Genomic DNA, 21,218 nt, shown 5'->3' with positions numbered 1-21,218 from the left:
ACGTCTCTCACCTTCCTCTGGACTCATGAAATCGAAGAGCTCGGGACAGTTGACCTCCACGACCTTGCCGACACTGGTCGCCTCCCAGCAGGTCAGATTGTCCCACTCCCACGGACACTCTGAAAACAACACCCCCAAACTCACATTAGTGCTCCTCGCATCTCACAGCAGCTAGTTCGGTTTGTCTTGCTGGGACTATCACAGAGATTTGAGACCTGTTTGTTTCAGAGAGTTACTATGCTGTTATTTGAACTTCCTTAGAGTGCCAAGTAAATAGCATGGCACAGAATAATAATTCAAGACCATGTATAAAATATATCGCAATATCAAGGTATTGCTGACTGAAACAGCATCTGTACCACAACATAACGTAATACAATGGAACAGCATCGATAATATCCTCTTTTGCATATAAAACAAAATCTCATGAAGCCAAATTACACCTGGACTCATGACACTCATATAATAAATGTCAATTATACTAAAGTCTTTTTTAGATTAGCCCGAGAGGACGCCAAGGTGAGCGTAACTGTGAGCAGCAGGGGGCGTCAGCAGCGGTTCCTGCCCGAGGACTTCAGCGGGATCAATAGGTGATGTGGATCGAGATCCATCACTTTCATCATTGCATTTGACTCCTCGTCTCCCTCAGCTCATTACAGAAATGATTCTGGAATTAATCACAGAAGAGACTGGCTGGATACCAGCAAAAGATGATGTGGAGATACCTGATAGTGTCAGAACATCAACAACAGATTCTGGAGTGAATTGTGGGCTGATTTAGAGTTTAAAACATGATCAATTCATTTATTCTTCTGTAAAAGGTTTAGTTTTACCTATAATAAAAATTAAAAATGAAACAAGTCCATTTCAACTGTAGACAGCAAATGGAAACTTCAGAGTTCTAGAAAAAATATGATTGTTTTCAACTATACTTAGAGATCTTTAACTAAAGTCAGGGATCTGACCACACTAAAAAAACAAACAAAAATAAATACTACACAGATTCAATAAATAATTCTGTAAATAAATAAATAAATAAATAAACAGTCGCAATGTGAACACTGTAAATAAATAATATTAAGTCTTAAATTCAAATAAATACAAACTAACGAAAAGTACTAAATAAATGAATTAAATAAAAAAAAAATTATATTAGTCTCATTATGAACAATTTAAATACGAGTGAAATAAAAAGTAACAAAAAAACATGAAAAAATTAATATTATCCAGATTCTATAAATAATCGAGTTCCAATTTTAAACAATATAAATACAAACTAAATAAATAATGAATAACTGAATTAATGTAAGTAAAACTAAAGTAAATAAAAAACTATTCAGTCTGAATAATGAACACTATAATATAAAATGAATAAATAAATACACACTAGCTTGATTTAATAAATAAAGAAATAAATACTACCCAGATTTCTATAAAAAATTATGTAGGATACGATCAAGTTTCAGTGAAAACACTATGACTACAGACAAAATGATTGACTGAATATTCCATAAAACGAATACTGTTCAATCTTAATATTGTCACCACACTGTGTCGGGCGAGAACGATGGAGATGTGGATCAGAGAAACAGTCTTGAATAAATCCAAAACACTCAGGATGACTGTGACATACAAACATGACATTAGTAGACCTGACAAAGACAGACAGCACAGAATGGGACTTAAATACATGGGCTAATTACAAGACACACCTGGATGACATGAACACAATCAAACAAGAGATACTGGGTCTAGAAAAAACTCAACAAAACAGCTCCATATTCCTGACAAATATCAACACTGCAAACTCAAACTAAATAAAAACTAACCAACACTTATAAACAACTAAATAATATTGTTGCATCTCGGTATTGTCACTATAAATATAAACTAACTAAATAAAAATATAAAACCTAAATAAAAGCAAACAAACACACGAATGAATGGCTATCCAGATTCATTTTTCTCTGACTCAGATATTTTTTTTGTTTGAATCATAACTGAAGCATCATTTCAGCAATCATTTTCCCCTGCAAACTCTCCAAGGAAAAATAACATTTATCCGCAGCTCATTTCACAGAATGATCAGTGAAACAATAACATGATTCATGAACGTGCTTAGGTGTTTTGCTAACTCACAGGAAGGAATGAAGTCATAGTTACTTTGGCCGAGAGCCTGATTAACTAGATGCTGTACATTTAGATTGATTAAAGTCTCTAGAGCGACGCTCGGTCTGTCTGCTCTTTCTAGCTCCAGTGATGATGTGAAGTGAAAGTGGAAAGCAGTGGTTTTTGTCTGTCTGGTGGCGCACGTTCTTTCTCACACATCTCAAATCGGTCCGGACACAAAGCCAATTATCTGAAAGGCCAAACGAGAGCTCACTAAACCAGAGGGAGAGAGCGAGGGAGACGGAGAAAATAGCGAACTAACCAGATGCAGATAAAAGTGTCATACTGACACAAACACTGACTCTCTGAATCATTTCTAGCAGCAAACAGCTTCAGATGAACACATGTGCTCAGACTGACTCACTGCTGTAAAGGTCATTGCTGGATCATAATCAGATTTACTGCTGAGATATTGCCGATCAGACTCACAGACTAATCAAAGAGTGACATCACTGATGCATCAGGAGCCCTGAGGACATGCGGCTGCTCGAGCATAAACATCATCAACATTTTAAACCAGACACACACGTGTAGAATACACATGTTAGAATACACTAAAAATAGAATGCAAAGAAGCATTCAGTGTGCATGTCATATTAATGTTTTTACTGTTAACTAAGACTAATACAAATGACTTTCATTGGGAAAAGACTGAAATAAATAAACATCAGTATTAGATTAAAAAACAGGAAAAACTGTAATATTGTAAATTATTATACAAATACAAAAAACAGCATAATATATGTGCGTGTTCTGTGTAGATTTATTATGTATATATAAATACATATACATACATACAGTATATATTTAGAAAATATTTGCATGTATTTAAATGTCTTTATTATATTCATATAATTTTTATTATAAATAAATATATTTAATATATAAACAGCCTATTTTTATGAAATATATACATGCATGTGTGTGTATTTATATATAAATAATAAATATATACAATAAAAACACGTATTTTATGCACACAATTTTTTTTTTATTTTGGATGTGATTAATCGTTTGCCAGCACTAATATATATATATATTAATATATTTATATTTATATTTATATTTATATACATATATATATATTTTCCTAATTTAAAATATTAATAATATTACAATAATATAAGAACATAACTACTAATTATATTTTAATATTATAATTATTAATAATAAAATCTTATAATAGTATGACAAAAATATAAAAGTATATTAATAATACTAAAATAACAGTCAAATTACATTGAATGTTTAATTCAAGAAGTGTATCATTAAGATGTTATCATCTTTTGAAAAAAAAAATAATAATAATAATAAACAATAATAATTCACTGAATATATTTATTTAGCTTTTTAAACCGAATTCTGTGTAAAATATCTGCCCTTTTGGCAGACCAATCAAATAATTAATCAAGATGAAAATAATAATGAAAAAAAAAAAACTTCAGTTGATACTGCTTTCTCATTTCTACAGACAGCACCGACGCAAAACTGCAGTGATTATTCATATCTGTGTTATTTTGCTTACGTTCATGTTCTACATGACACTAGTAGCACTCTCGCTCACTTTCTCTTTTGTCTCAGTTTCTCTCCCACACACTTTTGCTTTTTCTGTCTGCATCTGTCAATCTCTTTCTCAACCCCTTCTTGCAAACGTGGCTGTTTTATTTCCGGCTGAATGATTTTCTGTCTGTGCAGCGATGAGCCTGCTGTGCTTTAAGGAACAGGAGAGGACGAGGATCAATGAAGATGTAAACAGACTGAACACAGAGGTCATTCCTCCACAATACTCCCAGTTCAAAAACACAGAGACAATAAAGTTAACTTCATCACATGCACAAAAATATCAAACCAAGCAGCATTTACTCTAAAGAAAAACAGCACAAGCACACAATTCAAACCAAATATATCACAAAAGATGTTTGTTATATAATCAAATGCAAGATCAAATGCATTTTAAGGTATAAATCACAGGTATCTGTGCTCAGAATGACATTGAGTTCACCAAATCCATATTTTGCAGTTACTGTATAAACTCCTTCCCCACCAGTGATAGCTTACAGTTTAACAAGGGTTTCAATTACTGGTGTTTTAATGGTTTGCAGATATCTTGAAACTGACGCTTAATTCTCTGCTGGTAAGCATGTTGCTCTGTCCTTTGCGGTTGAGGGTACTATTGTTAATGTTAGCTTAACCGCCCCCAGAGGATGCTGATTGGACGGCTCAAATTTGCCAAGAACTGAATGGCTTTGAAGCGAGGCTGAACGACGAGATGTCTGAACACACACAGTCAAACACGTTACCACCTTCTCATCAAGTTACTTAAAATGATGTTGCCTTCATACCCTACAGTGCATTTTCTAATGCTAATAAAACATTTATATTATTTATTACTTGTTTTTAGGTTCATATAATTGGGATCAATAAGATTATTTTTCTTATGCTCACACAATTCTTTGATAAAAAATACAGTGAACAGTAATATTGTGAAATGTTTTTACTATTTAAAATAGCTGATTTCTTTTTATAGATATATTTAATATAATTTATTCCTGTGATGCAAAATTGAATTTTCAGCATCATGCCTCCAGTTTTCAGTGTCACGTGATCCTTCAGAAATCAGTCTAATATGCTGATTTAACAAGAAACATTTATTCTTATTATTATAAATGCTGAAAACAGTTCAAAAGTTTTAATGACATTAATATATTTTCCATTTCCAGGATTCTTTGCTGAACAGTATGTTCATAAGAACAGCATTTATTCTGAATAAAACATCATAAATATTTTGTAACATCATAAATGCCTACTGTATATATATATATATATATATATATATATATATATATATATATATATATATATATATATATATAAAAAACACAATTTAAGGCATACTTGCTAAATAAAAGTGTTAATTTCCAAACCTTTGACAGGTAGTGTACATTTAAACCTGCACATCGTCTGTACACCTTGAAATGACTAAAGTACCATCAAAATCTAATTTCTGAATCAAACCGAAACAAAACTAAAGGAATCCTTTTGAAATTAGCTTGTATTCTGCTGACTGCTCTGAAAAGAATAGCAATGACAACCTATAAAGCACATCTGGTTTTAGATGGCGGTTGGTAATTGAAAAGCACGCAGGTTTTGGCACTGAAGTAATTCCACATGTAAAACTTTTACTGTTCAGTGCATTCGCCCCCAAGTCTCTTTCTAGCAACTCAAGCTGTTTTACACCTTCTAATCTGTTATTTTCTGCTCCAAACAGTCAGAACTATCTGGAGTGTCCTTGAGGCTGCAAACACATGAGTCAGAGTCGAAGTGCTTTCTCTCCATCTTGCTCTCGGCCCATTTATCCACATCCCGCTGGATGAGTCCTCCAGCTCTCACAGAAATAACTTCTCTTCTCTGTAATTGCTGACAGGTGTCACAGCCCTGCTTCCTGTTTACCACAATACCTGAATACCTCTATAGGGGACGGATGGCACATTTAGTACACGCCGAGCGAAATGAATCCAATGAACACAAGTTCTAGTTCATTTAGTATGTTGAAGCTCTTGGAGAGATGGAGAATCATGAGTGGGAGTGAGATGGGAAGAGAGAATGGAAAACACGCTAGATGGAATGTTGCATTGTAACAGTTCCAAATCACTTTTATTAATTGAACTGAAATAAATCGGTAAAATAATATTGATGGTTGCTGACATCCCCATCTGGCATATTACATGCTCTTACACGATCCAATAAAGCCACATGGATGCAAAAAACTACAGTTTTTCTCATGAGTTTTAATAATACAGAGTGTTTGTTGTCACGTATCCCACTTCAGTTTAATAAAATATAAAGTGACTTATATATATTTTAGTTTCACAATTGTTCAAAAGTTTGAGGTTGGTCAAATTAGTAAAGAAATTAATACTCAGCAAGGATGCACTAAATCAAAATTGGCATTAAAGGCATTTATAATGTTTAAATGTATTATGTTCATCACTAAATCATGAAGAAAAATGCATCACAATTTCCACGAAGATATTAAACATTTTCAGCACTGATGATAAATAAGAAATCTTTCTTAAGTATCCATTCAGCATATTAGAATGATATCTAAATGATCATGTGACACTAAAAACTGGAGTCCTTTTTGTATGTATATATAACAAATTTTCATTTTAATGATTTAAAAATATATTCACATTGAAAACCATTATTTTTTACTGTAACAATATTTCCCTTTTGCTACTGTTTTTACTGCATTTTCTAATAAAAGCAGCCTTGGTCTACTTTCAATTATAATATCTTATTGATCCCAAACTTTAGAACAGATGCGTCTGAAAATGTAATTTAATTAAATTACTGTCACGCTCAAAACTAATCTGTTTAGCTGTGCATTTACTGAATGAGCACTGTGCGATGTCAGAACTGATTGCACTATATTTAATGTATAATCATTTTCTATTCTTAACTGTTTTAAATTCATTTGAAACCCTTTAAATCAATTTTAATTCATTTTCAATGTTTTTAAATTCCTTGTTTTATTGTTGTGATTTTTTTTTTCTTTTCTTTTATGCAAAGCACTTTGAATTATCATTATGTATGAAATGTGCTATATAAGTAAACCTGCCTTGCCTTGCCTCACGGTGAGATACATGCAAGAAGAAAGCGAAGTTAGATGCAAACTTTAATATTTAATATGAATATTTAAGATATTCATAGACCAGACAATGAACAGAAAAACTGAACACAACTTAAATAAGAGGGCCGATGAGGATAATTAATGACACACACCTGAACCAAATGACAATAAAGCATCACACAGGTCACACAGAGCACATGGGAAAGAAAACACAACAAAACAGGTCCTTGATTGGGTGATATATTGTAATCAGCTATTAAAGTAACTTATACTTTAATCTTACTATCAGCTCACTCATCAGTTCACGGTTCATTGTGAATCAGACATGTGCAAAAGAGGCGTCTCTCACGGTCTGATGCAGTCGGATATTTTAAATTACTCAAAAAAAAAAACATAGAAAACTTCAACTGTTATCATTTCCTGTTCATCTTTCACACTGTAATTGGAAGATCAAACGCAATGGTTTATATAAGAGAATGCCATACCAGATGTACACTTCACATTTTGCCACATTTGGTCATCTGGATATTCCATGCTCTGTATGCATATTATACTGTATATGTATACTTTGTGCTCTCTTACCAAACTTTCCGTCATCATTAGGGTCATGCAGGGCAATTAGCTCCAAGCATCTCTCCTCCTCACGTTTGATGACGCAGTTGGAGATCTCTGAATGTATGGGCCATGTCTGAATCAACAAACAGATAAAACACATAAATAAACCAGATCAAAAAAAGAGCCGGACGAATAAACAACAGCAACAAACAGGATGCATTCGCTCCACAAAACCACCAAAATGTTTCCAATAACAACTTGCCTGCATATAAACAAGACGAAAAATCAACCTGCAAAATCTGTGCTGGTCCCCCTCTGGAGATAAATAAAAAAAAACTTTCACAGACTTTATGTTTTATAGAAGTTGTGTTATTGCTGTCTCTGACATCTATAGGGTTTGTTACTGGGTTGGACCATTGCAGTAAAAATCCAGCTAAAACCGGTTGTCCTTAAAAATACCCTGAGGCTACCCAAGATGTAGAAGAATTACTGCAGATGAGAACAGATTTAGAGAAATCATAGCATTACATCACTCGCCTACCAATGAATCCTCTGCAGTGAATGGGTGCCGTCAGATGGAGAGTCCTAACAGCTGATAAAAACATCACAATAATCCACAGCACTCCAGTCCATCAGTTAACATCTTGAGAAGTGAAAAGTTGTGTGTTTGTTAGAAACAAATCTTTCTGTAAGAGACGCATAACTTTAAAAGTATCCTGTATCCATAATTTCGCTTTCTCCAGTGAAAAGGTAATCTTGTCTCAATCAAAAGGGAAATATACATAGCTCAATCACAATTTACAAGTAAAAAAAAAGAACACTTCTAATAATACATTGGTAGATTTTAATGTGTGAAGACAACAGGTGATGTTTTTTTCACTTGCTGAACGGTTATTATGCATTATGGACTTATATTTTAACCCAAAGCAATGCTTTTAAATTAAAACGTCTTAATGGTGGATTTGTTTCTTACAAACGTAGAGCTTTTTTCTTCTCAAGGTGTTAATAGATGGACTGGAGTAGTGGATTATTGTGATGTTTTTGTCATTCTGACGGCACCCATTCACTGCAGAGGATCCATTGGTGATCAAGTGATGTAGTGCTACATTTCTCTAAAACTGTACTGATTAAGAAACAAACCCATCTGGATGGCCCGAGGGTTAGTAAAGTTTCAGCATATTTAAATTTTGGGGTAATACATTCCTTGAATTCCATAAAAATGTGTGTAGCAGAGGTTTCTAGAACATTTCTGTTGCCAAATTCTTTTAACATGGACAGATATTAACAACAAATGCAGTGTCTATGCAAATGCTAAACAATTTTTTTTTTTTTTGTTTACACAGTTGATGGGGATCAATTTAGATCTGTAATAAAGTGGCAAAAAATGACACTGCGTCATCTACTGTCCATTGATCCTAATGAAAAGCACTTGAGCAGCCAGCTGTTGCTATGGTTACCTCCTCCTGCAACTTACTGAAAATACACACTTGGACTAACTTGTAATCTAATGTTAGTGTTAACTGAAATGTGCACATTCTAAAATCGTGTATGTAAAATGAATCATGTAATATTTCAGATATATACACTTGATCTCCTTTCCAAACCTTTCATTTTGCCCTCCTTTGGGGCATTCAGGCCTAAATTGGAGAGGTCAGGGGTCAGACCTCAAATTCAGCAGTCTAAAATGATCCTGTCTGCGGTCTGGATTGCAACACAAATAAATTAATAAATGATGGTTCACTTTTTATTGCTTCTGACCACAGTGCCATCAGGATTCTGAATTCTACTGTGTTTACAGACTAAATTAGATTTTAATTTGACTCAATGTATCTTTATTTTTACTCAGTTTATGAATAAACACATGCATGTAAAATACCACACTTTACCCTTCAAAAATTAAAAAAAATACACATGCACTACCATTTTTTTTTTTTTTTTTTTTTTACTAATCTTCCACTATAAAGTCTTTTTTTGTGCAACCAGCTATATACTCTGTATATTAATAATTGCTTGATTTGTGTCTGCAACTTTAGGGGAAACTTCTGAGAAAAGTTGATATTCAGGCCTCTGAGAAATATTTTTCAATGGACTTCTTGTACAAATTCTCCACCATTCAAATGGCTTCTCTTTTCATTCTGATTACAGATAAGATGCTCTTGTTTGCTACCTCACTGTAGGGAAATTACCAAGATCTAACAATACAACAGTTATCACAAAACCTCAGGATGTGTCAAACTTTCAGATATGCTTTGAAACTGGCACTAAAACAGAACAGTTTTTTTGTTTTTGTTTTTCAGCTTGCTCAACTAGATCTTGTTTAATGCTACTTCCTGTTTCTAAGGTGTCCTGAGTGTCTTTTAATGAATTGTTATGTGGTAACTAGCAAAATACTATAACAAATGCAATGATTGTTAGGTAATACTATGCATTAATTAACTAAGGTTAAGTTATTATAAAGTGCTACCAAAAATCCCTAAGTAAACTATAGTAAATGTTGCTTTGGGAACTAAGTAAAATAAGTTTAATTAGCAAAAATTAATTAAACCTAAATAGTAATAGTGTAAATAATAGCTGATAAAACTAACAAAGCACATTTCTTAAAATGAAACTAAAATTTAATTGAAAACTGAAAGTATAAAAATAAAAGCTATTTCAAAACATTAATAGAAACTATGAAAGTATATAAATATTACTATTGCTATGGGTGTTTTGAATGTTTGCTAAGACATTGGTAGCTAGGGTTTTAAAGTCTTTGATCTTTAAATATGCCTATTTTATCATTTACTAAGCAAAACCATGATACCCAATGTTTAATAATGAGGGTGAGCTAAAACTTTAAACAAACAACTGTAATATTGTGATTCTTACCTTATCCACTTTCAATAATGGTCACATGTGTAAAATATAATCATTTAAATCTGTATTAACACAAGCCCAAAGCACACAAATACCAGCCCCTCTCTGCTCTTACCATGCTGATGATGAGGAAGAGGACGAGGAAGGTCTCTCTTGTTGCGTGTCTATGCATTCTGCTCACGATTGTTCCCAGAGATCTCACACACAACCTCATAAAGCCTAAAAGAGAAAGAACATTGTTTTAAAACACACACACACACACACAAAGAGAGAGAGAGAGAGATACAGAGCTGCTTTAGTACTACTGGCCACATCATAATATACTGCAGCACAGTGGCTGATGCTCAGTCTGGACCCACAAAAACACAGAATCACCCTTACATTCTTTATTATATACATCCCCATCCAAAATAATCAAATCTGTGATCGCTGAAGTGCGCAGAGCCGGCGCGGAGGGAGGGGCGAGTGGGCAGGGGTTTACAGGAAATGTGTGTCGGCCAGATTTACTGATCCACAGCGAATCTAAGGAGGTATAAAATCCCATAAGATGAGACCTGTGTGAGGATAGCGAATGGTCTCCAAGCACCCGCTGCATTACTCATCTTTATTAACTCCCAAAAAAATGAATAAATGGATGAATCATAAGGAATGAAACACACACATAGACAAAAAAGAGCAGTGATTCAATTACATGCAACTGCAGAACTCCTAACTTGCATGATCAGAAAAACTGACAAATCTGAATCAGATATTACAGTTTTCCTCCAAATGAACGTGTGACGATTTGGTAAGTGAATGCTTTGCAGCTCTCAAGTCTAGAAACGCCCATTTCAGTAGAAAATGTACATCTAAATGTTTCTTCATGCACATTCTCTCTCTTCTCCGTGTTATTTTTGTAACCCTTGTGGGATACAAACAAACAGGCACTTCAAGGAGAGGAAGACAGTTGAGTGTCAATCAAACAGAAGGTTTTTTATGGATGCAAAACACACACTTTGGCTCTGATAACCATCATAATGCGAAGCACAGGGCTGTGTTTCTGAACTGGCTCTGTGCTCTTGAAGGCACAACACCATCTGGTTATAATAATAACAACAGTCATTTAACATTGCATTTTCTTGTGTATTTTTATACCGCTAATGCTATTGTGATCTACTGTATTGCTACATTAATTCCATTAACGGTGATGCATCTTTTCCACAACAAAAAAAGCAACAGTGCAACACAAAGAGAAAAGCATCACATTTTCAGCACCTTATGAATTACAATGACTAAATATGGTTCACAATGTCAAAACATTACAAGGTCAAAAGTGTGTAAGGCTTCTGAATAAAATGGAAGTCATTGCAATAGTTTTTAATAGTTTTTGCAGTTTTTAAAAATCGGATTCATTTTGAGGCAGTAATTTGAATGGGAATATACAGTGGTTTGTTTTGCATGAATGTGAAGGCAGCATTAACGTGTGCTGTGACTCACTGCATGCCTTCATATTCACTGCAGAAATCTGGATTGATTTACTGATGATGTGTGAGGCGTTAGAGAAACAACAGACCTAATGCACGAGAGAAACCATCAGAATTGCCTGATTAATGGCGTTACACAGGTGCTTTTCTGGCTCTAGACAAACAAGCTTGCTTCATGAGCTGCATATTAGTGTACTGGATTATATTTCACCCTAAAAGAAATAAATGCATAATGTTATTGGCTTTATGTAGCCTTTATTTTTTATCTGTACCTTTTTTCTCTAATTTCCATTGTTAAGTCTCACATTGTTTAACTTTTGAGGTTTGGCTCTAATTCTCATTATTCTTAATGATGGCTCTCATTCGATTCTCATTATTGTAACAGAGTAATGAAATCTTCCTGTCTGGTCAGTTTTTATTGGATTTTTATTATTAAAATCAGTAGACTTTTAAAGGTAGTACAACAAACAACAGCTTTGATACATTAATAATATAAGGCTACTAAGTAATATAGAATTATAGATTCATATAGAATGTTCTGCATTACAGTCAGTATAATTTCGGATTATTTTCTTTACATATTAGGGTGAAATGTGACATATTCCAGAAAAGCTTCATGAGATTCATCCATTTACAGTTTATATGAAAAACAGCACATGCTTAACGAGGATTTGCGACAAACATGCTTTGAATGGATTCAAATGCATCCTTTTAAAGTGATAATGTGGATGAATCGGTACATTATAACCCACAAATCATCTTTAAATTCCTGAACTGAACGTATATCCGACAAAGCATAAGCCTAATCTCCGCGGTCTCTAAATATTCACTCATTTCATATGAATAATTAATCCGTCCATAGAAACGCGTGAAGCGAACGAGAAACACGCCGTTCACTAACTACCGTGTATTATTGTGAACGGAGGTCGCCTGCATTCAGTGCATCGCTCAGACTGCGATCAATAACGACTGAAGAAACGCCAAGAAAGAAGAAGCGCAAACTCACCATTACAGAAAACCCCGCGATATAATCACTCTTCTTCGTTAAAACGTCTGCAAATGGACGGTTCGATTCGTGCACCTGCGATTTCAACTTTGTCATCCGCGTCTCCCGTCGACAGACCGGAGTAATGAAGGTCTGTAGAGCTCTGGAGGAGCGTTGAGAGAGAAGAGCGGTGATTCCCTTACTGCTGCTAACAATCACCTGCACTGAGAGACACCAGCATCACTGAGCATCACAGCACGCCATTCACATTATTAAGCCATCACACGCAATCATTCAACGCTTAAGACTGAATATTTTCACCAAATGGCATTATGCATTCAATGCTTTTTTTATGTTTTTGGATTTCTTTGATTGTGGTTTATAATCTATTACCTAATCAATCCTACCATTATTCTTCACTAATAAGGCTCTCCAACACCAAACATCACTTGCATAAATAAACCATCACTCCATTTAATAGTCAAAATAAACCACTATTTACCCTCATTGCACCAAAAATGAACACTATTCAAAAAATGTCTCCAAATTGTAGTATGCATTCAATGCATTTTTTATCTTTCTTTATTTTGCTTGCTTCTAACTCTGGTTTATAGTCTATTAATAAGTGAACAATCCTACCATTATTCATCACTATCATTGCTCTCCAACACTGAACATCAAATGCATAAATAAACCACTCACCAATAAATCATTCACCATTTTTTAGTATCATTCATCAACAGTGAACATGTCACAATTTTAAACCAGTTGGCATTTTGCTTTCAATTAATATTTTTATTTTTTATTAAAGGGGTCATTGGATGCTATATGCACTTTGACAAGTTGTTTGAATTAAAATGTTGGCAGTGTGTGCACACAACCATCTCATTAAATAATTTCAACTTTCTCTAATCGAGCTTATCTCCGATGCCTGTCTTTTTGAAGTCACACAGACAGGCCCCTCCCATGATAGTTTGATTGACAGAAGCGTTTCAGCACAGACTGGACTGTCTTACCTTAAACCCGCCCTGAGTGACTGTCATCAGTCCACCATTGTTTCACCACCAGAGCAGATGTACAAGAATAGTTCCTAAATGATTGAAGTGTTCTGTTGTTGTGTAATAATGAACATAGCAGTTGTCATTTACTCGTAATGCTTTACATTTGTTTTTGAAGGGAATGTGCCCGGATCTACATAAATGCATCTATGTTAGTGCAAATTATTGATCCAGCTTCACCAACAGAAGTGTGCATAAGGTTTTCTTTTAATGAATATTTGCAAATCACCTTTCCTAATAATATGCTAATTTAAAAATATTTGCTTATAATTTCAACACAGGAGAGACTTGTTGTTGTTTCCAAAGAAAAGGAAATATATCAGCCAAAAAGAGTTGAAATATATCATCATATCTGCAAAAATTCAATATCATGGATCCCTAATTTACCAGCATTCACCATCACTGAACCATCTATAACCAGCAATAAACATTATTCACTATTACTTACCATCGTTAACCATCACTGAACATCACTTGCCAAAAGTAACTACAATATAATTCACTCTCATCCAAGTCAATTACTATCACTCACCATTATTCATCACTGAAGATCACTCACCATTACACACAATCATTCACACCTGCGAACAGTACAGTTAACGTATTGTTAGTTTGCAAAGCTCACTGTGAGTAAATCTGACTAGAATGGTCTCTACATATGCTTTACTACCAACAAAAGAGCCTACTGTCTGTACATAATACGACAATTACAGATTGTTGCAGTGAAGGTTTGTATACTTTATATTCATGTGAGGTCTAGTTATAGGGACTCTTGAAAGAAACATTCTTTTGAAAGTGGCTGATGTATGAGCTGGAATTTGTTCCACCACTGAAGCCAAGAATTAAGAGGCTGTACAATCTGGACAAGCAGGAATCCATCATGTGGAGAGAAGCGGAGCGGATCACAGCGGTCCGGCTGGGCTTTACAGGCTCTGATCAGTCATAAGAGAGAGTTGTCTTCTTTAAGTTTTGTCTAGCTGTGCTGGAGTCAGAGATTCTCTCAGTCACTCCCTAACTGTGGCAAAACATTCAGCACACACTAATCTAATTTCCTTTTTTTTTTTTTAAGAAATACATTTTGCACTAAACTGATCAAAAGTCACTTTAAGGACATTTATAATGTTATAAAGGTTTCTATTTTAAATGATGCTCTTTTGAACTTTCTATTCAATAAAAATACTGAAAACACAACTGTTTCCAACATTAACATTAATGCTCAAGAAACATTGAAGGAATGTTACTTAGCAGCATAGCAGCATATTAGAACTATATATATATATATATATATATATATATATATATATATATATATATATATATATATATATATATATATATATATATATATATATACACACATATATGTCAAATTAATGCAACCAAGCTTGGTGAGCATTAAAAACTGTGTATATAAGAGTGTGAAACATGCAGGGAAGAAAAATGACTATTATTGAAACTGTTCATTCTAGAAAGCAACTATATTCATTTAAAACAAATCTACCTTTGTTAAAATCTCCAGCTTCTCAGATTTTTGTCTTGTAATCAGCCTAATAACGAAAGCCAACTGCTCTCACCCCAGCCGCATGACCTATGCAATGAAACACAATGCTGGAGATGACAGTGCATTCGGAGCTCACGGCAGGAGCATCACCCCACAACCCAGTGTCCTGCTGCGATCTGTTCTCCATCGTTTATACTGTCTGAAATGAGGTGAGGAGGAGCGAACTAACGCATGACAACTGAAGAAAGGTTATGCACATGATAACACAGAGAAAATATGCTGTTTAACATGAGGAGTGCTGTGTTTATGGTGCAATGCAGCACGGCGTGAGCATATTTGGCATTTTTCATGAGTAGAGTACAAAATAGGGTCTGGAACTCCTAAAAAGATCAATATTTTTAATTCCACCAAATGGGGAAAAGAAAGTTCATAAACATCTCATTGATCATCAATAAATGAGATTTTATTATTTCAGTCACCATTATATATATATATGGTTTGAGATGATAGAAAGGCAACAGTAACTCAAATAACTTGTTACAACCAGAATACCATCTCTGAACGCACAACAGATCGAACTCTGAAACAGATGAGCTTCAGCACCAGAAGACCACACTGCGCTCCTGTTAGCTAACAACAGGAAACAGAGGCTACAATTCAAACAGGATCACCAAAATTGGACAATAGAAGACTGGAAAAACATTGTCTGGTCTGATGAGACTTGATTTCTGCTGCGACATTCAGATGCTGGGGTCAGAATTTGGCGTGAAGAACATGAAAGCATGGATCCTGCCTTGTCTCAATGGTTCAGGCTGCTGCTGTTGGTGTAATGGTGTGGGGGGATATTTTCTTTGGACATTTTGGGCCCCTTGGTTCCAACTGAGCATCGTTTAAATGCCACGGCCTACCTGAGTATTTTTTCTGACCATGTCCATCCCTTTATGACTACCGTGTACCCATCTTCTAATGACTACTTCCAGCAGGATAATGCATCATGTCACAAAGCTCAAATCATCTCAGACTGGTTTCTTGAACATGAAAATGAGTTCACTTTACTCAAATGGCCTCGACAGTCACTAGATCTCAATCCAATAGAGCAGCTTTGGGATGTGCTGGAACAGGAGATTCGCACCATGGATGTGCAGCCGACAAATCTGTAGCAACTACGTGATGCTATCATGTCAATATGGACCAAAATCTCTGAGTAATGTTTCCAACACCTTGTTGAATCTGTGCCATGAAGAATTAAAGGGGTAGTTCACCCAAATATTCAAATAATGTCATTAATGACTCACCTTCATGTCGTTCCAAACCCGTGAGACCTCCATTTATCTTTGGAACACAGTTTAAGATATTTTAGATTCAGTCCGAGAGCTCTCAGTCCCTCCATTGAAACGGTGTGTACGGTATACTGTCCATGTCCAGAAAGGTAAGAAAAACATCATCAAAGTAGTCCACGTGACATCAGAGGGTCAGTTAGAATTTTTTTAAGCATCGAAAATACATTTTCGTCCAAAAATAGCAAAAACTACGACTTTATTCAGCATTGTCTTCTCATCAGGGTCTGCGCGTTCACTGCAGTGTAGTGATAGGGAGTGTCAGCAACAATAAAAAAGTTAACAGCTTAAGTCATTTGTGGATTTATGCATATTGGAGACGCGAACCGTTTCAAAAGATTTAGTTCAATTTGGTGAACTGGTTCAAGAAGATCCGTTACATCGAATGATTCATTCGCGAACCATTGAACTGCTTTGTTTTTAACTGTCTCACAACAGTCACGGAAGAGAAGACAGTGCTGAATAAAGTAATAGTTTTTGCTCTTTTTGGACCAAAATGTATTTTTGATGTTTTAAAAAATTCTAACTGACCCTCTGATGTCACATGGACTACTTAGATTATGTTTTTCTTACCTTTCTGGACATGGACAGTAGACCGTACACACAGCTTCAATGGAGGCACTAGGAGCTCTCGGACTAAATCTAAAATAAAAATGGAGATCTCACGGGTTTGGAACAACATGAGGGTGAGTTATTAATAAAATAATTTTCATTTTTGGGTGAACTATCCCTTTAAGGCAGTCCTGAAGGCAAAATGGGGTCCAACCCGGTACTAGCAAGGTGTAACTAATAAATACAATAATATATATATATATATATATATATATATATATATATATATATATATATATATATATATATATATATATACACACACACACACACACACTGATTTGTAATAAATAAATATATTTAATTATCATCTTTTTAAAAAACATTCAAATAAAAATATTCATGTACGCATTATTTATGATTCACAACATTAAAATATAAAGATATATAGATTGATAAAAGATATTGATATATAAATATTTGTTACTTTTTAATATTCCGCATATACAATATACTATATACACACACATAACTTTACTTTATGACATTAAAATATATGTTTGCCTTTTTTAAAAATGGATAAAAAAATATTCATATACAGAATATGAATATTTTTACTATTTATGACTTTAAAATATATTAAAGATATATAGATAGATGAAATATATTTGTATATATATATATATATATATAAGTTACTTTTTAAATCTTTAAACTTAAAATTATTATTATATTACTTTAAGGTGGATCAAGTCAAAACCACTACTTTGGTATGTGTTTAAAATGCTTTTCATGCTAGGTTAATTTTTTCAACATATCTAATGGTTCTCACCACAAATAAATAAATAGTAAAAAAAAAATAATAATAAATAAACTGGCATTTGGTGTTTAATGATTACAAAAAGTAGCACCAAACAGTAGCATATTCCTGGAAAGCACTATATCTATATATGAATGTTCTCAACAGATGGGAAAACATCTCAAAATCAATAGTTGGTAAACCGTTTCCATGGCAAAATGGCGGAAAAAAACAAAACACTCCATTTCCTGTCGCACATCTGCAGGTTGAGAGAGGCATGTCCTCATTAAAGACCTCACTAAAATCAGATGTCCTTCACAGCATTAATAACAGCACTCTTATTATTGAGAAGAATGCATCAGAATTCTAAATGAAAGTTTTTTTTGTTTTTAAGCTTCATTTCCCTGTATTGTTCCAGGGCCTCCTTGCTGCTTTCTCACAGCTCAGCAGACGTCTCTAACAGAGCGGGTGCCTCATTCAGGGCCCTGAGCGCCGCTATCGCCATGGAGATTTGGTGGTGACGCAGAGCTGATAGATACTTGAAGGGTTGAGCGCTGAACTCCTGCAGCCCCCCGTGAAGAGCGCGCCGTGGGGAGGCGAACGGAAGGACTTGATAACGGCCATCAGCAGCCACTCTCAACAAGAGGAGGAGAGCACTGGCGCTCACACGCGTGAAACGATGTCAGACACAAAAGAGTTCACTGCAATGAAGTCTGTCAATGTATCCCAGAAACACAATACAGATTCATCTTGAAGAGTGAAAAGTTAAACACACGTTTGGTATTGAGTTACAGTTTGGGAGTTTTGTGCAATAAATGAACACGTTTATTCAGCAAGGATGCATAAAATGTCCAAAAGTCACATTTACAATGTTACAAAAGATCTCTATTTGAAATAAATGCTTTACTTTTAAACTTTCTATTCATGATGGAATTATTAAAAATTTATTATGGTTTGAAGTAGCACTGTTTTCAACATTGATAATAATAAGACATGTTTTTCGAGCAGCAGATCAGCATATTAGAATGATTTTTTTAAGGACCATGTGACACTGAAGACTGGAGTAATGATGCTGAAAATTCCAAATAAATTACAAAAACATATTCAAATAGAAGACAGTTATTTTAAACTGTAATAATATTTCACAATTTTACTATATTTTTGATCAAATAAATGCAGCCTCAGTAAGCCCTTGGTGTGACTTCTTTCAAATCTCAATGACTCCAAAATCAGTGTAACTTAACTTAAAATACATAGAATAGCTTGGAAGCTACATTTAAACTTTAGAGCAGATCTAGTGTCAAGATACTGTTTTTCTTAAATATGTGGTTACCTCAGACTGAAATCTACCGAACGTGAGTCCTACACATTGCAAGTGTGCAGTTATACAGACTAGTGTATGTTCTTCTGTTCAGTTCCTGTGTCATCATACCAAATACATTCAGGTAATTAATTAGCTCCGAAAAAATCCTGTTAGTATTTAACTCATTTGTTTACTAATTTTAACTAACTTACCTGGCAAGTTTCTCATCAAACTGTTGCTCTTATCTGACAGCAGCTGATCTGAAAAAGAAAATAATTCGAGACAATTAGCTTATAATTCCCACATTAATGCTGAGATTGCAATGAAATGCTGAAAGCTTTCAGAACATTTGTGCTTATATACTTGTATAGAGCTTTTTGGCCTTAACATCTGTTTTACAGGCAGCATTATAGGCATCCAAGGCACACTCACAGCCAGACATTAAATAGATGCAAATATAAGCAGTTCAATCTAATTTTATTTTACTCAGTATTTGTCTGTTATGTGTTTGTTTGGTCCAGACTGTGCAACTTTGGATTCAACTTATGATAATTAGTGACGCATTTTGTGTATAGGACAAGATACCTTTGAATAACATTCAGTTCACTTTGGTAGTTGTAGTCGGCGAGGTTGTACACTAGATTTTGGCACAGAGCCTGACAAACGTCAGAGCAAAGCCTCCCTTGTGTCCAGGCTGCGAATCTTTTTGCAATTCAGGCTCACAGCAATTTGTCTGTTTCATTTTGTTCCATTTGTCTTTGACAAGCCTGTTCCACTGCCGCCTGGCAGCGTGAGCCGCATGACATGCAGCAGAATAACTTTGAGAAAAGCTTTTCTCATACAATTATAGCACGACTGAAACAAGTGACACACACAGGCACATGATTGACAAGTGGCATTGTGTTTCAAGTTGTCTCAAAATATAGTGTCAGCAGGGTGTGCACTTCAATTTTTTATGTATTTAAGAAATTAAAAATGAAGGAGAGAGACTAAATACACGGCAAACTGAAAAAAAGAAAGAAAAAATAAACACACACACACACACACACACATATATATATATATATATATATATATATATATATATATATATATATATATGTGGCATGGTGGCATGCAATGCTGCATATTTAAATCAGTGTATACTGTATTCTGTGTCAAACTGAAAACAAAAGTGATTTTTTTTCTCTTATTTTTCAACCCCTCTCCACTAAAGTCCTGTCATATACAGACATTTTCCACCATGCAATCAATTCCTGATGAACGAAGAACAAGTCTCCACATTTTTATCTCACTGGGAAAAATTCCCTTGTTTCTTATTATTCCCCTTGTTCCTTATTTCTGGGAAATGTCACATTACTTCAGTAAAATGGACTGTGAATGCAGGTTTATCTTTGCTTTAGAACATTTGGTGCACATGTCCAGTCTTTCAGGATGAAAATACTTTTGTCAGAAAAAAAAAGCCAAGATGTTTTGTGTGGGAAGAGCCTTTCAATTGCATCCAGCTGAGATGATTGCGAGGCTCTAAATCTCTGAAAACAGACTTAACCATATCATTCCATAAAGCAATATTCACACAATGTCTTGATGTTTTCTGTAAAACGTTCGTAAAATGCAATGGTCCCCAGGTAATACTGTACCCCAAATATACCAGACAGTTAAATAGTTGTTCTCATGTGAACAACCACTAACAAAAATGCCCAAAACTAAAGCAGCTGGTGGTGATGTCCCATGTCACTGTGGTTTGGCAGGGCTCCACAGAAATGTCTCAATCAAGGTCAGGTTTTCAGCTTACTGTCTGGATCTAAGTTTTAGTCACATTTGGCTCAGCGTTTATGTTTATCAAAAGCCTGAATTCATTTGGGAGTGACTGAGTCCAATCTCACAACAAATATGAAAGTCCATGTTATTAACGATCCTTCAGAAATCATTCTAATATCATTCTAATATGCTGATTTGTTGCTCAAGAAACAGTTCTGATTCTGTGTTGCTTAAAGGAATAGTTTG

The 21,218-nt window shown here is 34.6% G+C and overlaps 1 protein-coding gene across 1 annotated transcript; it reads right to left on the bottom strand.

Moving 5' to 3' along the window:
- Positions 1–11: 11 nt before the first annotated feature.
- LOC113079946 (pituitary adenylate cyclase-activating polypeptide type I receptor-like) lies at positions 12–15,330 on the bottom strand (the record flags this gene model as incomplete). Its single annotated transcript, XM_026252186.1, has 4 exons — positions 15,221–15,330; positions 10,329–10,432; positions 7,385–7,490; positions 12–119 (listed from the first exon to the last, which is right to left on the bottom strand). Coding segments are annotated over exons 2-4 (313 nt in total), but the record flags the coding sequence as incomplete, so codon positions are not given.
- Positions 15,331–21,218: the final 5,888 nt, after the last annotated feature.

This window comes from Carassius auratus, unplaced genomic scaffold (assembly GCF_003368295.1).
Source record: "Carassius auratus strain Wakin unplaced genomic scaffold, ASM336829v1 scaf_tig00029891, whole genome shotgun sequence".
Taxonomy (NCBI): domain Eukaryota; kingdom Metazoa; phylum Chordata; class Actinopteri; order Cypriniformes; family Cyprinidae; genus Carassius; species Carassius auratus.
The sequence above is the reverse complement of the archived record's forward strand: the minus strand, read 5'-3'. Positions and strand labels throughout refer to the sequence as shown.